Source organism: Cavia porcellus, unplaced genomic scaffold (assembly GCF_034190915.1).
Source record: "Cavia porcellus strain 051 isolate PalLab524CR breed Dunkin Hartley unplaced genomic scaffold, mCavPor4.1 scaffold_32, whole genome shotgun sequence".
NCBI classification, from domain to species: Eukaryota; Metazoa; Chordata; class Mammalia; order Rodentia; family Caviidae; genus Cavia; species Cavia porcellus.
The window spans coordinates 16,102,464-16,119,454 of record NW_026947515.1 but is presented as its reverse complement, the minus strand read 5'-3'; the positions used below and the strand labels follow the sequence as shown (position 1 = coordinate 16,119,454).

Below are 16,991 nucleotides of genomic sequence, written 5' to 3'. Positions count from 1 at the left end.
ACAATGCAGACAGTTATAATGCTCAAAGGAAAAACATGCAAAATACACCTTCCTTTGCTGTTCCATTGTCTTCCCAGTGTTTATGCTACTTTTCCTTACACAGCACAAAACCCAGCTAACAAAAACTCACCAAAGATGAGGTCACCTAAAAATGCCTTCATGTAATTTAAGTAGCTGTCCGTTACTGTTCATCTGCCTGGAACCACAAGAAGTGCAACGAAGGTCCCGTGCCTCGTGTCCTATTACCGCTCTGTTCCCAGTGGTACGATCAATCGACGACGCAAGAGCATTAGCACCCTGGTGTAGTAGCAGTGGGTGGGAATTAGACAAGGAAGGGCCACTCCTGTCCTGGAAAGCCCGCGTCTGACAGATCTCACTGCCTTTCATCCCGGGAACCCCTCCCTTTCCCCACAGAGGCTGACAGATAACCATGAGTGCACAGAGACACCTCCATCTGTGGGAGAAAAGTTATCTCCATTTATTTTGTTTCATATACATCCATAGTTGAATCTTAATACAAAAAGAAAAAAATTAGAATCTGACAAATGTTTACAAACAAGATACCTTCAAATAGCTTCTGTCATTTTAGCCTGGTGCAGAGGAAAGGACAATTGTATTGATATATTCAAGGCAACAGAGTCTGTAGTCCAGGACCACTTTGCCCAACCTTTCTGCAAGCTTAATTTTTGTCTATCACGAACAATAAACTCATTGTTGATTCCCAGTTGTGTGTGTGTGTGTGTGTGCACATGTGTACATAGCAGCTCCTTTCATAGAAAGAAAAGACATCTAGAGGTCATCTTGTACTTTTGCCTACAGGAATCATGATAAGATACAGGATGGATTACATGTAACTGAGGCTGGATTTTATAAGAAAAAATAATTAGCTGACAAATGAGGGTAGCAATAAAAAAGCGTCTTTTTTGCAACAATAAATAAATACAGTCAAAAGTTTTCTGTGAGACTCTAAACCAGCTTCTTCACTGAAGAGCAGACGTGGCATTTCCATGGAGTTACACTTGACCCCATAGTATCTTTTTTTCTTGCTTTTTCTTTTTTTTTCAATAAACAAAGTTTTCCCGCTTCTGCCACAATAGTAAAACCATTTGATCTTGACAAGATAATGGTGTCGTTGACTTTGCTTTTCCTTTGTCCGTTGGACAAAATTGGCCAAGATATATTTAGACTGTTATGACCAATAAAAACAAAGTTTAGGTCAAGTCTTGTCAGGATAACCTGACTAAAAACATCTGGCTCCTTAATTTAAAATAGTTCAGACAACCAGATTCTTGCTGTATTTTATGTTAACACGCTGAACTTTAAGAAGCTGTAGACTGCAGTTTGTTGTTATGAGACCTACAGAATACAGAAAAAAGGGAACAATTAAGCACCCTTCATTTTTGAAAACAATGATGCTTTATGTGGATGCCAAGGTCAGTCAGTCTGGGGGAAGCAGCCATGTTCTTTCATTAATCCTTGGCAAGCAAATCTAAGAGAACAGTTAAATTTTTAGTTTAAAATGTTAAACCTTTCCACTGTACACTATACATGACAGGTCATTGGAAAAAGCGTGCATATACATACACACACACACACACACACACACACACACACACACACACACACACACATATATACACACACACACACACCCAATAAAGATTACATTTTAAACCAATGGGACAAATAGAGACATTCACAAAAGCATTATCGTTGCCTAAAAGGTATGTGCCTGTTTATTTACATTGATTTGGGAAATATGAAGGGAAAAATTATATTAAAAGAAGAGAAATAGTAATAATAAAAGCATATTTTCTATTAAGAAAGTCTTTCTAATTTCACAGTTTTATTCATAACTTTAGTTAGTAAACCAAATTACTGTACAGTTATCAGGACTAAGTCAAAATACTTTGTACTGTAATAGATAAATACAGTATTGCAAAAGTGTACAATTTTTAAATACATTGTTCAATATGGCTGCTAGAATAAATTTTCTACCACTATACATCTTTTTTTATCATTAAAAAAAATCTCTGTTTTGTGGGGGGCAATTTTCAATTAGGTAACCACGTGGTATAACAAACAGTGACCCCAACATCCAGTTCTGATTCCAGTTAAAAATTCAGACTAAAGATATCACAATCTGTAAGAAAAGAAAGAACATGGATGGTAAAAATGATGAATCTTAACAAAATAATGAAAATAATGTACAAACAATACTGGAGGTCATAAATTAAAAAATGAGGAAATACAGCAAAGGAAATAAATAAGTCAAGTTTCAGTGACTATTTGATATTTCATTCTGCTTTTTTTGTCTTTTTCGTTTTTATCGGTACCAGGGATCAAACTCACAACCGCACACTTGCAAGGAAGGCGCTTATGCCGCTGAGCTAAATCCTCAGCCCCTATTTCATTCTGCTTTAAAACTGCGGATATTGGGGCTGGGGAGTTCGATCCCCGGTACCGATAGACAAAAAAACAAAAACAAAAACAAAAACAAAAAAACAAAACAAAACTGCAGATATCAGACATCCCCTAGAAAGGCCAGAGCAGGTTGCCTTTATATAATCTGACACTTCAATTTGAGCATAACTGATTAGCCCCCAAGTCCCTTAATGAAAATTATGTAAACTTGAACAAAAACTTGCAACGAAAGCTACTTGGACTGGGTGGCAAGAAGGCCTAAGTGGCTTCTTTGGGTTGGGGTACAGCTCAGTGGCATGGAGAGTGCTTAGCAGACACATGGCTGTGCTCAGTCCCCAGCAGTGACACCAGTCCTCACTACATGGCCAGCTGACTGCACACTCAGCTGCTAGCCCCTACCACCTCCTGCAAACTCCTTTGTTCTGTCGCAAACTCCGAAGTACCCTCTCCCCCACCACCAGGTGCCATCACTGGTCCCTGGTACAGATCATAAAGTGCAGAGTGGCTTATGATGAGAAGCTGTGCTCTCATGTCCTATTTTCATTCAACCTAAAGTTCAGGATCCCTGAGGATCAAGCACTTTCACCTTTAGATTTTTAGATTTCTTTTTTTTTTTTGTACCAAGATTGAACTCACGACCTTGCACTTGCCAGGCAAGCGCTTGTGCCCCTGAGCTAAATCCCCAGGCCTAGGTTTTTAGATTTCTTTACACTGCTATTTCAATTTTACCCATTTTTATTTTGTTTAAACCCCGGTATGGCAGATGCAAACTGAGCTCACCTATTTTCTCATCTCTTATTTTTGAGTCCAGGCTTTATTTCCTTATAACTTAATATTATATTTTTATGCTTTATTTATAGTTTGATTATATTTTTATGCTTTATTTATAGTTTGATTCTAAAAACTGAAAATCAATGTTATATTTTATAACTATGTAAATGGTTTTCTCCATAACACCCAAGAAGGAATTTGTACAAAGCTTTTCACTTTTTTATGGAGCTATTTTTCTGATCCCTTAAATTCTTCAATAATTGTCTTATGTTTTTCTGTCTTAACCAAACTGTCTGCTGCATGAGTCACTGTGCCTTGGGAGAGCTCTGCTCTCCCGTCCAATTTGGATAGCTTGTTGTGTAGGCCTGCTACACAAATGCAGCCCCAGCACAGACAATGATCATTACTTTTTACTTCCTGGACCTAAAGTCTTATTTCTGTTTACTTCCTTATTTCTGCTACAGCACATATCTTGCAAGAATTTGCCAAGAAAGGATACTTTTTCCCTATATTAAAAAAACTGAAGCACTCGTATTATACTTGTCTGGCTTTGCACAGGTAGCTAAGCTGAAAAATTCCCTCACACATTTGGATGTATCCTTCCACAATCTTGTAACATTTCCTACTGTATGTGGTAGGATAAAAAGTCTGGCACCTGTCTAACTCTTGGTATGTTTTAGTGGATTTGTTCTCTGCAGAAGAGCTTCACTACCCTTGGCACTGTGGAAACTTAACAGTAACATATTCAGGGATGGCCCTTTTCTTAGTTGTCCACTTGTCATGCTGATCAACTGTTTACCTCTACTTCTCATACGAACATAAAGTCCGTGCAGGAGAGGGACTTTATTCAGTTATCGCTAAATTCCCAATGTCCGCACACAGCAAGTTCTTAGCAATTATTTGCTGAATGCATTTGTTCTTTTGCTTAAGTGTTGTGTCTTTCATTAGCTCAGGACAATTACAGAGGGTAATTTCCTCTGTCTTCTGCGTACTTCCTGGAATTCCCATTAAATTTTTTTCTTTCATAATTTTCATCTCCTCTCTTTTTTGGTCTGTATGTTGGGAGAGTTATTTGGCTGTAAAAACTTGATGATATAGCTGCACTGTCTTCTAAAGTTTCTCTCTGCACGTGACTGAGAATTTGTCTTTAAAGAAGCGTCTGTTTGTCTGGCATCTATTTTTCTGCTCAACTCTGACCTTACGCCTTCACCCTGCAGGCTTTCCTACAGGGCTGGCTGTCCCCGTGCATGTCCACAGCAGGACCCACAGGCAGGTTTTTAAGTGTCAATGCAGTTGGCGCACTGGACTGGATTTTTCCTTTTGGTGAGGGGCTGGTTTGTGCATTACAGGTTGTCAAGCAATGTCTCAGGCCTTACCCTAAGCCAGTATCACTTCCAACCCGCATACACTTTCCCTAGTTAATCTCTCTTTTCCTTTCCTCTTAGCTTCTACGAGAGTTCCAACAAGCCTCTCTACTACTATGGGTTCATCTTTCTGATTCCTTTATGGTTCATTATTTTTAGAGGGTTTTATTATGCTTACTAAGTCCCCTTTCATTTTAAGTTTGACAGCAAATGAATTAACAGATAGGAGCTGCAAATGCAAGAAACTTAGAGATTTGGTAAAGTTTTTGGTTCTTGGTCTTTAGCCTGCTTGCCTGCTCTGTTTCCTTGACTACAGTTTCAATCCTTTACTGGTAATGCAATTTCATACTTTAGGTGGGCGTGAGCTTCACTTTTAAATACAGTTCTTGGTAACCATCCACCTTGCTATAGGAGAAAAAGACAAAATACCCCAAATATAGTCCTTGAAGGGAGGAAATTTACTAGCTAGGATGCTGATTATCCCCAGTATTTCTACAGGCGAGTCAAGCGCCCCACGGCTGAGATACAGCCCCCGCCCAGAACATTGCCCTGTAGGAGTTCACAGAGGCCCAGCCCAGCCAGGGTCCACCCAATCTGAATGTCTATGGATAACTGAACTCATGGGAGGGTGGGCATGTTAAATAATGAATTTCAAGGTCACAGAATGGTGGTGGTTATCACAGAAAAGGAAACTTAAGAAAGACACCCATGGGCTTGAGAGTGGGGCTGACGAGTGGAAGCGGAAAAGCAGGTCATAGTAACTACACTTCACGCCACGTTGCTCAGCACTTGATCAGACATCTGAAGGAGAAGGCCTATGGATTTAAAGTCTAGCTTTGCCTATGGAACACACACGAGAAAAACAGAACACTAGAGAACACACCACGCAAGGTGAAGAGCCTACATCCCCCTCTGCGGTCTTCCTCTTAGGACGGTGGCTCTTGCTTCTCCAGTCCCCGCAGGATGGGACCTGGGGGCAGCACGACTCTCGCTGCCAGACGGCTTCGGGCTTCAGGTGCACAAGACAAGTGCTTCCCAAATTCTTAAAATGACTCTAATTCTAAGGGTTCACCACACACACACCCAGTAAGTGCTCATTAGTGGGCCTGCCCACTCGTCCCTGTGGGTCTACGCCACCGACAGACTTACATGCAGCATGATTTGCCACACTGCATTCCTCAGTGTGGTGAAAGGACAGTGGGAGTTGAAGGAGCAGAATTAATCCAGAGCACAGACTACATGTGCTTACCTGCTGGCCTTGAATCCTTTCAATTTCTGTACAAAGAATGACTCAAGAACTTCTGCACACTGGTAAAAAGGGGAGTCACTTGGATTATAGTAACGACAGTTATCAAAAATTTTGGTCATATCTGCCACAAATTCTGTCAGCTTTTCATAATATCGTCTTTGTACTCTTTCCTCCATGGTGGCAAGGTCTTAAAAACACAAAATACAAAACCGTTTCAAAGCTTTAATGTTTTCTAGTATAAGTACGCCCCGCAGTGTGGGATGACTAGTATACACATGCACAGTCCCAGAGACAAGCCTCTTTCCCACCGGAGACTACTCTGTGCTTCACAAAGAGCAGATTAACACTTTACCAACTTTCTCTTTTTTCTAATTCTAAAGAGAAAAAAAATTCAAAACAAGATAATTAGAAGGTAACAATGGTTAGTACACTGTGTATTTCTATCTTTAGTTACTGAGTATATATAATTGTTCAATCAATATTAGCATACACCTTTTCAATGAACTAAGGGAAATTAGCACAATTATCTTAACTATATTTTATATACATGTATATGTATGTATATATGTATTTTTTTCTTTCAGCTTCCCACACTAGGGAGATAATATGAAGTTTACACATGTAAGTATGATTTATTTCACTCATGAGTATGGTCTCTAGATGCATCCACTTACTTACAAAAGCCTCAAGTTTATTTTTTAAAGGCTGAGTAGTACTCCATTATAGAAAAACATCTCTTTTATCTGTCCTTTGATTGATGGGCATTTAGGTTGTTTACAAGATCAAGCTATTACAAATTGTGCTACTATAAACAAGGGTGTGCATACATTGCTGTGGTATGATGTTTTTAATCCTTCTGGGAAGATACCCAGAAGGGGAATAGCTTTTTTTGATTTTTGGTGGTACCAGAGATTGAATTCAGACCTTGTATATGCTCAGCATGCATTGAGCTCCCCAGTCCTGGTTTTTTAAGGAATCTCCACAATTATAGTATAATTCCACAGTGATTGCACTGGTCTACACGCCCACCTAGAGTGGAGAAGGGTTCCTTTTTTCTCCACATTTGCCAACATTTGTTATTTGCTCATTTCTTGATAACAGCGTTCTTTGGGGTGAGGTGCAATCTGAGTGTTGTTTCAATTTGCATCTCTCAAATGACCAGCGATGATGAACATTTTTTCATATATTTATTTGCTGTTTGTATTTCTTTATCTGAGAAGTGTGTATTCATCTCAGCTGCCCATTTTTGGATTGGGCCTTTAAATATGGGAGGTCTAATTTTTTTTGAGTTCTTTATATGTTCTTGATAGTAATCCTTTGTCTGAGGGACAGCTGGCAGACATTTTCCCTGACATCATGAGTTATCTCTCCTCACTATGTTGGTGGTTTCTCTTGCTGAGAAAAAGCCTTTTTTTTTTTTTTTTTTTTTGTCTTTTTCCTTTTTATCGGTACCGGGGATCGAACTCGCGACTGCCTGCTCGCAAGGCAGGCGCTTATGCTGCTGAGCTAAATGCCCAGCCCCTAGAAAAAGCCTTTTAAGAAGCTGAGATCCTAAGTGTTGACTGATTGTGACAGTTGCTGTGTTATCAGGGTTTTATTCATAAAACCCTTTGCCTATACAATGTTATCAATTAGATTTAATGTTTCTGTGCTAATATGGCCCATTTTTGATTTAGTTTAGTGCATAGTGAAAGCCAAGGATCCAGTTTTAGTCTTCAGCATGTGTAGAGCCAGTTTTTTCAGCATCAGCTATTAAAGAGGCTGTCTTTCTCTAAGCGAGTGTGTTTGGCACCTGTGTCAAAGATAAGGTAGCTAAACATATCTGGAGTTGTTTCTGCATCTTGTAATCTGTTCCACTGATCTTTAGTTCCGTTTTATTTTTGGCCAGGACCACACTGCTTTTATCACAGCAGCTTTACAGTGTAATTTCAAGTCAGGGACTGTGATGCCCCCTGTCTTGCCTTTGTTGCCCAGAACTGTCTGCTCTTTTCTGGTTCCAGATGAATTTTAGGATTGTTTTTTCCAATTCTGTGAGATATGCTATTGGAATTTTACTGGAATTACATTAAATCTGTAAACAGTTTTGGAAGTAAGGCCATTCTCACTATATTGGTTATTCATATGCAAGAACAAGGGATGTCTTTTCACTTTCTGATATCCTCCTCCATCTATTTTTTAGAGTACTGTCCAACTTTTTTTTTCTTCTTTTCTTTGTCTTTTTTGGGACATGGTCTTGCTATGCAGTTCAGGTTCACCTTGAGCTCACTTTATAGCCCAGACTGCTCTTGAATTTGCAACAATCCCAACTTTTTTTTGGTGCTACTGGGGATTAAACTCCTAGCCTTGTGCTTGTCAGGCAGGCTCTTATACCACTGAGCTAAATCCCTAGTACCCAATTTTGTTTTTGATTGGGGTTCTAAAATATAAATCCTGGTTGCTATCTAGGTTCTTTTATTTTATTTTTAGTTTATTACATAGAACAATAGGTCTTTATTTATCTGGTTGGAGATAAAGGAAACCACATCCATAGGATCTATACATATTTACTTATATTACATTTTCATTTGCAAACAAGCACAATGTATGTACAAAGAGAAGTCAAGAATCTAACTTATGAACAAAATTTCTGTATAGTGGTTTTAAAATCCTTACATTAGATTTCAGTAGCATAATTTGGTTTATTCATTCCTTTCTCCTGCCTCCTCATTCCTCAAGGGCGCACTTAACTTTTCATTATCATTATTAACTTTGAGACAGGGTCTCATTGGCTCACCCAGACTATCCCTGATCCTGCAACCTTCCTGCCTTAGCCAGCCAAACAGGTACAATTACAGACATGTGCCTCATGCTGGTTCTTCATTCAGTTTTGTAGATACCTGATATATGTGTCAAATGACACTAATCACCCATGGTAAAAATGATACAACGTGTCTACAAAAATGTCAGGGGAAAACATTAAAAGATATGAGAAACAATACTGGTAAGTACAGTATAGGTAGGATACAGAAATGTAAACATCCTTAGGCTGGCAGGCAAGTATAACATTGTGAAATATACATTTGCATTCCATTATGCAACAGAGCGCTCCCTCACATCCTCTGAGTAGCACTGTCTTTTATATGCTAATGAGCTGCCTGGTGGATGGGGATTCTTAGGTAGTTTTAAAGTGGAGGCTGGCCACCAGGAAGATCAGGGCATGATTAGAGGGCTGGAACCCTCCACCTTTCCACCTTTGGGAGGGGAAAAGTGAGCCTAAGGCCAGCCTGAACGGTATAGCAAGACCCTATCTCAAAAAGACAAGAACAACAAACAACAAACACAGTGAAATCCTCAGCGTTACTGCTTTAGGTTTGCAGTCCTGGGACTGAATCCAGGGTCGCGTAGTATAAGGTAAGCAAGTGCTGTCTCACTGAGCTCCAGCCACAGCTCCCTCGGTGTCAAAGGCTACACACACACACACACACACACACACACACACACACACACACACATCTAGTGGAAATTGGTTCAGATTACTGAAGTACAATTTGAAAGTTTTTCTAAGCTACAACTTCTAACTCCAGAGATGTTTTCTGAGCAAACAGTAAGTGCAGGTAGATACATGAACCAAAGATGTTTACTGCCATGCTGGCAGCACTAGCAAAACACACACACAAAACAAAATCTCTTTAGGGACCAGGGGTTTCGCTCAGCAATTCAAGCACTTGCTTGGTTAAGTGTAAGGCCGTGAGTTCGATCGTCAGTACCAAAAACCAAAAACCAAAACCAACTCTAATGGGGCTGATTAAATGAAGTGTCCTAATCTTATTGTTAAAATTTGGTCTCCCATTTGGTGCAGCTACTCTATGGATAGCTATTTATGTCATTTCCAATGTTTCTGCAGTTACAAACACTGTTGCAAATAATACATACTTATGCACATACGTATGCTAACAAATGATTCAAAGGCATGCACAGTCGCACTGTGATACTCCCAATTTACCTCTCATAGTGATCATACCAATTTATATTACCACCAGCTTTGCTCTAGAGGCTCTCATGATATACCAATTGTATGGATGATAAGTACCTCGCCTCCTGAGACTGCTAAAATAATTTCATATTCAATGGCAGTACTTACCCATAGGCTCCTTAATAACACCGTAATAATCTGGTGCATCATTAGGGTCTACTGGCTCAAGGAAAGGCCAGGCCATCTTATGAGCCTATAATAAAAAACAGGTATCATTACCATTAGGTGGAAATACCACTATTTCAGTTCTCAACTGAGTTATCCTATAAACTTTTTTTTTTGGTACTGGGAATTGAACTCAGGAGCTTGAGCTTTCCAGGCAGCTGCTTGTGCCGCTGAGCTATTTCCCCAGCCTTGATAGACTGTTAAATGCCAACTCAGTTTTATATTTGAGAGATGAAATTCTCTATATGAGTGATTCCTGCTGTAGTCACATGTCACCTATGATGTTCTCACTCTGTGACAATGGTTCCCTAAGGCAAGTCTGAGGACACTGGCATGGCGCTGGGCCACTAGCTTAGGAGTTGGGAAAGGTATACTCTGATTTCTGAATGATGATCTGCCTCGGAGTGACGCTGGCATGTCATTACTCCTGTAAAGCTGTGGTAGGTGGTGTCGGAGTGGAATGGTTATTACTGTTGGGTAAACAGGTGGCAGGAATGTGAATATTCGGTCTCTTCCCAGCTCTTCTAATTCTGTGATTCTGATTAGGAAGTAACCAGCATTTAGTAAAACTGTCTTCCAATCTATGGTCATGAAATAAAATCTTTAGAAACTAAAGTTTAAATTAAAAAACAAAACAAAACAAAATACCTCTGAGTCCTTTAACTAAGACCATTAGATAAACAACAGCTGGGGCTGAGGATTTAGCTCAGTTACCTAAGTGCCTGCTTTGCAAGTGTGCGGTCATGTGTTCGATCCCTGGTACACACACAAAAAAGATAAACAACAGCTGAGGTGGAATGTGGACTTGGTACATCTCATGCCCCTGGCATGTGGAGGGCCAGTTTGTCAAGTCCTTCAACCCAAAAGCCAGAGTTAGCAAATAACCAGACACTTGAAGAAGGGAAGCTCAAACCTTAGAAGTGTTTCTTTAAAGTCATGCAGGCTGACGTCATTTTCCAATGCTACACAGTGGTTTCTCACCTGCAAGGAGCGCAGCACCCGCTTCAAACCCTCATAGTCTTTCTCCGTGAGTGGCGTGAGCACTGTCATGGCGTCCTCTGTCGACTGGCACTGTGGACAGACATACTCGTCAATGAGCTCTGCCTCACTCTGCAAGATGCCAACGCAGCGCCCATGGTACCAATTCTGACACCGGTCACAGCCAATATAAAATCTGTAAGATCCGAAATGGCAATGAGTCCACACCAGGCGAGGCAACAGCGCTCGTTATTTGCTTTTGAAAATAAAACATGCAACTGAAAGTTTGTTAAACCTGGGATATAAAGTAGTTTTATTATTATGATTATTTTAATACTCAAGATTGACATTGCAATGTGTTAATTTACTATTTTTGATGTTAAGAATAAGCAGTAACAGTTTACTAAGAGCACTATGTAATACTGGAAAACCAATGTGAAGAAAACTATAGAACATCTCATTGATTTTAAAGCTCAAAACCAAATGAAGTCAAAAATCTTTCAGTTAGTACCATATCAAATGGGAGTTCAAAATCCTATAAGCTAATAACAGTCTCAGAGCTTGTACCAAAATTAGTTTTTCTAACCTACAATAAAGCACCATTTCAAACACTGATAATCCAAACAAGTCAGGCTATTTTAATCTCATTAATTTCTACATTAAAATATTGAAGAATCAAATCTACCATTAAACCACATTTCCCCCCACTGCATCTCAAGCATTCACTATGAAGCAACATAAATTTTGAAGAGGAGGTAAAGAGAGAAAAAGAGAAAAAATGGAAAGGAATTTGTAATGTAAGTGTATAATATATGCAGAAAATATCTTTCTTTTTATTTTAAAATAAATAACCACTCAGAGCAATTTGGCTTCCTCCATTATTAAATATGATGCTCTTATCAGAACTCACTGTGACTCATCATAAGGTGTTCTGCAGATACAGTACAATTCCTCACTGCTGCCCTCTTGTGCCCGTTTACAATCATTACAGATGTACACATCCATTTTCTTAGCCTCCTTTTCTGTGATGCCAACACATTCTCCATGATACCAGTTAGTACAAAGATCACAGCCAATATAGAACCTAAAAGTATTCACAATGAAAATGACAATGTAATTGTCATTTTGAGCTGCATGGTACTTAAATCTCTCTTCCCTGCCTTGATTCACTTTCTTTTAGAGTAACTTTCTGCAATGAGTCAGCTAAACATCCTGAATCCAATCATTCTACTCCTGCAAACTGCAGTGTCTGACACTGTATCGAAGTGTGGAAACAAAGTCACTCACATCAATTGCAACAAATATACTGTTTAGTGAAATATGGATCTTTAAAAACATACTAGAACTTGAAAAAATAAACAACAGACTGATGATGATGTCTTCTTCTTAATGAATGTGTGTAAAACTGCAACAGGCACAAAAACCAAAGCCAAAGGATCAAAGACTTACATCTGTCAAACCTATTCCACAGAAGCCATTTCAATATCAGGGCTATTTCTTAGATAGGTTTGAAAATGTATCAAATTTAAATTTGAAATCAAAGCAAAGCGCAGACACTGAGTAGAAGTTACACTGCAAGGAACATGCAGGTCAGCCAGGTGCAGAAGATAAATGGTCACAACGTGATATGGAGAAAACTAAGAGGAACATGTAGTACTTCAATTTCTACCTCTACCAAGTTTTCTAAATAGAAATTGGAATTTAATCCTGTAAAGATCATCTCTCATTATGATTCAAACACAGGTCAGTTTTTCGGTTAATATAAAACGTATTATATAATATGTGGAAAGTAGCCTGGTTGATAAACTAGATTCCCAAAGGAACTGCTTCAATTCAAAACCAGATATACATAGCAGGGAGAACAATGTGAAGACAGTTATCTGAAACCCTGAAAGATTCTGAAATATCTCTGTAACGAATGCAGTGTATCTAAAAGCGCTGATACACAATGCATAGCAATGCCACAGAACCACAGCAAGAGGAGACTCACAAGGGAACCAGACTGGCTTGGGGACACTACTGGCACCCTTCGCCCTAACATGTTTTTTGGCAGATTCACCTAGAGCAGTGATTGTGAATCTTTCAGAGCTTTCAGTAACAGCCAGCCAGCTGTGGCACGTGAGCCACAGGTTTGCCACCACAGACCTAGAACGGAAGTAGTCCTCAAGCTACAAACTGACCTGTGCCATCAGAGTGGGGGAATAACACATGGTCCTGTGATTTATCTGATTACCAGTGCTTTGTATGCTGCCTCCTCTGGGTGGTGGGTATGTGTTCTGGAAGTTTAGGACTTGTATTTTAATTTTGAGTCACGCTTACTAGATTCACAAACCAGGCTAGTTTGGTATGAGGGATTCCAAATCCTCCTAAAAATACTAACTCCTTCTCATTAAGAACACAGAGTAAATGGATCTGACACACTGAAATGTTAATAATGACAAACCGAAAAATATGAAGTACCCACAAATTAATGAGGCAATCTCAACAGAATGAGCACAAGCACAGGTGTACCTCATTTTACAAAACTAGCATTCCAAAAAGGTTGTATATGAAATTAATTTCCGTGATTTGAATAAATACTTTCAAAGGGTCAAAGAAATGTTACTATACAAAGAAATTCCACAAGCAGATCTTTTTAGGAAGAAGAGTAACTTTTGTTTCAGCAATCTGTGTTTTGCTTAAGTGAGGCACACTTGTAACACACTAAAGGAAAAATCAGTTAATACGGTTCCACTTTTTATATTATGTATAATTTTCAAAGAAGTAAGACAATGAAAAGTGATGAAGATGCCTAAACTAATCTGTGTTCAACAAAACAGGCACTACCAACAAAAGTTTCATTTGGCTTTACAAGCAGATTCTACTTTAGACAGCGCAGTTTCATGTTATCACTTAAATATCATTTAAGAGACTACAATTTTATTTTGTGCATCAATTAGGCATCTATTTAAGTAGACATTAGACAGTGGGAAATCTGAAAGACCATTTAAAAAAACAACACAATCAAACTTGTCAGTACTATAGAAAATACTGTGGTTAATTATGACTTAAAGCTGGTCTGCATCTTAACGCTTAAAATAGAAGTTAAATACTTAGTTCAATGATAGTGATGACCTAAGTAAGTAAAGCTTCATTTATGGACTGTCTTGACAATATTGTTTATATCACCAAATACAAGTCACAATTGTCAAAAACAGTTTCCAGGTGCCATGCTTATCAAGCTTTTGAGTTTCATAGTTGAAGAAGAATTAAGTAAAAGGAACACTGGTTGGGTTTTTTGTGTGTTTTTCTGGGTTTTGTCCCCAAGGCTGGAAACTCTGATGAAAACACTGGGTTGCAGTACCTTAGCGCAAAACCTGAAAAACAAACAAAAGAAACCACCACCAAACCACCCGGAACCATTCTAGTTTGAAGCCTCTTGCACCAAATTCAGATGGATTCCAGGATCTACAGATCCCAGAAAGGAAAATCTCAGTGCTGGGCTTCAAGAGTAATATACCAGCTTCTCCAGTCACTTCACTGATGGACTTGGAGTTGATCCAAAGGACAGAAAAAGGCAAAAGAGCAACAGAAAGCTTGTTTCTGACAAAAAAGAATATAGTGGAGGACACGTAAGACTAGTTCGTGACCATATGGAGAGCAAATTTCACTTCACTGTTGCCAAGGTTAAGAATATGAGATGCAAGAAAGGAAACATTATCACCCTCACACTAGATTATTTTCATTTATATCATTAACAATACACTCATTTTCTTCCGATGTATCAATGTAACAGCTAAACTTAAAAATAAAAATAAACTCAAGCTCAAAAAGATCTACTCACTTAGATTCATCATAAGGCGTTTTACAAATACAGTAAAGCTTTGTGTCCTTCTTAGTTTCCTTTGAGGTAGTAGAGATCATTTTCTTCTTCTTGGATTTGGAGCTGGAGTCCTTCTCCTCTTCTCGCTTCCTCTTCTGGGAAGCTGCGGGCAGCGGGGAGGCAGGGAGGGCCGCGTGCTGCAGGGCAGGCTCACTGGGGGGGGATGGCGGAGGGGGTGGAGGGGCCGGAGGGGCGGAGGCTGCAGCCCGAGGTGGGGAGGGTGCTGCTACTGCGCTGGCCTGCAGGGCCTGCACCATGTCCTTCTCTTTTTTCATTTTCAGGTCTCTCTTCAGCTCTTCCTGTTGTCAGTGAAAGATAATGTAAGACCATCATTAGGATTCTGTAAATGCAGGAGCCTTCTACTCACCAAAGTAGCTCCCGAGTTCAGACCGATGTGAGTTTTAGTAATTAACTCCAAACCAGTTTTCCTCCATTATTTTTGTGGTACCAGGGATTAAACACAGGCACTCCTGCATGCCAGGTGCATGCCCTCACAAGGTAACACTAAGCTACGTCCAGACTCCAAGTTTTCTTTAGCCCATTTAAACCAATCAGGAATACATTTTTAAAAAATCAAAAGTGGAAAATGAAAATTATATAACTAGAAAGCTGCTGGACATCTTCAAAGGAGATCGCACAGAAAGACAAATACGTGTCTAAAAAGAATGCGTCTTCTGACTCGAGCCTGTGCTGGCCTGGGGTTTCGACAGTTGCTCAGGATGAGATTTCAAGTGTCCTCACCCACCAGCTGCTTCCTTTTGGCCCTCATTCTTTTTTTTTTTTTTTGGCAGTACCAGGAATCGAACTCACCAGGCAGGCGCTATTGGCCCTCATTCTTGTCCTTACAGGAAGACTGAACACAAATCAAGCACCAGATTGAAAATGTGGCCTGACAGTCACATCAGACAGTGGCCCTGACTTGCTCATTAAATCCTCTGTCTAGATCTTAATGGCTAGGGTTGGGAGAACTAGGTACCAAAACAGTTTTCCCAGCATAGGTTTTGAAATAAAACCCCAACCTTTTCATGTGAAATACCCTTTAGATGCACTTTTGCCACAACTTACTGCATCTTCCGCATCCCCTGCTGTCACCATATGCTTATTTTTCATAAAATTATTCCTTGTTCATTTGTCATTTGGAAATAATGAGTAAAGCAAAATGTATTATCCCAGAAAGAGCCCACTGGGATTGGCATCCCTGAACAAACATGGTACAAGCAAATAAAAACCTTGGACAGTTATCCATTCCCACAAGATAAACATAAAAAATAGTTCAGATATGTTTATTTCATAATTATTTTCCTTTCAAAATTATATAGCTCAAAAATAATAGTTTAAATAGTCCACATTTCCTTTCAAGAGTTTTTACAGAAGCCTGGGTTGATTTTTTTTGCCTTAAAAAAAATTATCTCACTGACCATGGTGCTGCTACACTGAACTGGAATCATTCTTTTTTTTTTTTTTTTTTTTTTGTCTTTTTCTTTTTTATTGGTACCAGGAATCGAACTCTTGACCACACACTTGCAAGGCAGGCACTTATGCCGCTGAGCTAAATCCCCAGCCCAGAAAGTAAATCATGAGTTTCATTTTCTTAATTTATGTTACATGTTTACAAATGTTGTAAGATGGATTTTATTAACAAAGAGGTAAAGATAGTGCATTGGTACACACACTTTGATACTCCCTTCTCCTGTAAAAAATGTATTAGTGATAGTAAAATATGCAAAAAGACGAGTTGGGTGTAGCAGTGCATGCCTGCAGCCCAGCACCTCAGGAGGCCGAGGCAGGAGGACTCTCCGGAATTTAAGGCCAGCTGAACTACATAGTGAGACACTGACTCAAAAAAAAAAAAAAAAAAAAAAGAAGAGCAAACTGCAAGGCATACGTATATTTGAGTAAGAGATAAATAGCCCCCTGGAATAGGAATATAAAACTGAGGCTGGGGATTTAGCTCAGCGGCATAAGCGCCTGCCTTGCAAGCAGGCAGTCCTGAGTTTGATCCCTGGTACCGATAAAAATGAAAAAGACCAAAAAAAAAAAAAAAAAAAAAAAAAAAAGAAAAGGAATATAAAACTGAGCAATACTAAAACTGCAAGTCTTATCTACCCTCCACATTCAGAACTAGGAGGTGACAGCCAAGCCACCTCACAGAGCATTCCACAGGGT

At 39.3% G+C, this 16,991-nt stretch overlaps 1 protein-coding gene across 15 annotated transcripts in view; it reads right to left on the bottom strand.

Moving 5' to 3' along the window:
- Window positions 1-455: 455 nt before the first annotated feature.
- Bptf (bromodomain PHD finger transcription factor) overlaps window positions 456-16,991 on the bottom strand; it is a 126,410-nt gene continuing 109,874 nt past the window's right edge. For 9 of the 15 annotated variants that reach the window (XM_063241824.1, XM_063241825.1, XM_063241830.1 and 6 more), the window contains 6 exons: window positions 14,787-15,124; window positions 11,874-12,047; window positions 10,967-11,159; window positions 9,929-10,013; window positions 5,809-5,995; window positions 456-1,356 (listed from right to left, as the gene is read on the bottom strand). In XM_063241824.1, the coding sequence (XP_063097894.1) occupies window positions 1,320-1,356; window positions 5,809-5,995; window positions 9,929-10,013; window positions 10,967-11,159; window positions 11,874-12,047; window positions 14,787-15,124 (1,014 nt within the window). In that variant the 3' untranslated portion in view covers window positions 456-1,319. Of the gene's footprint in view, window positions 1,357-1,707; window positions 2,144-5,808; window positions 5,996-9,928; window positions 10,014-10,966; window positions 11,160-11,873; window positions 12,048-14,786; window positions 15,125-16,991 lie in introns of those variants that run through there. The other 6 variants (XM_063241828.1, XM_063241832.1, XM_063241835.1 and 3 more) reach the window with 2 other exon arrangements.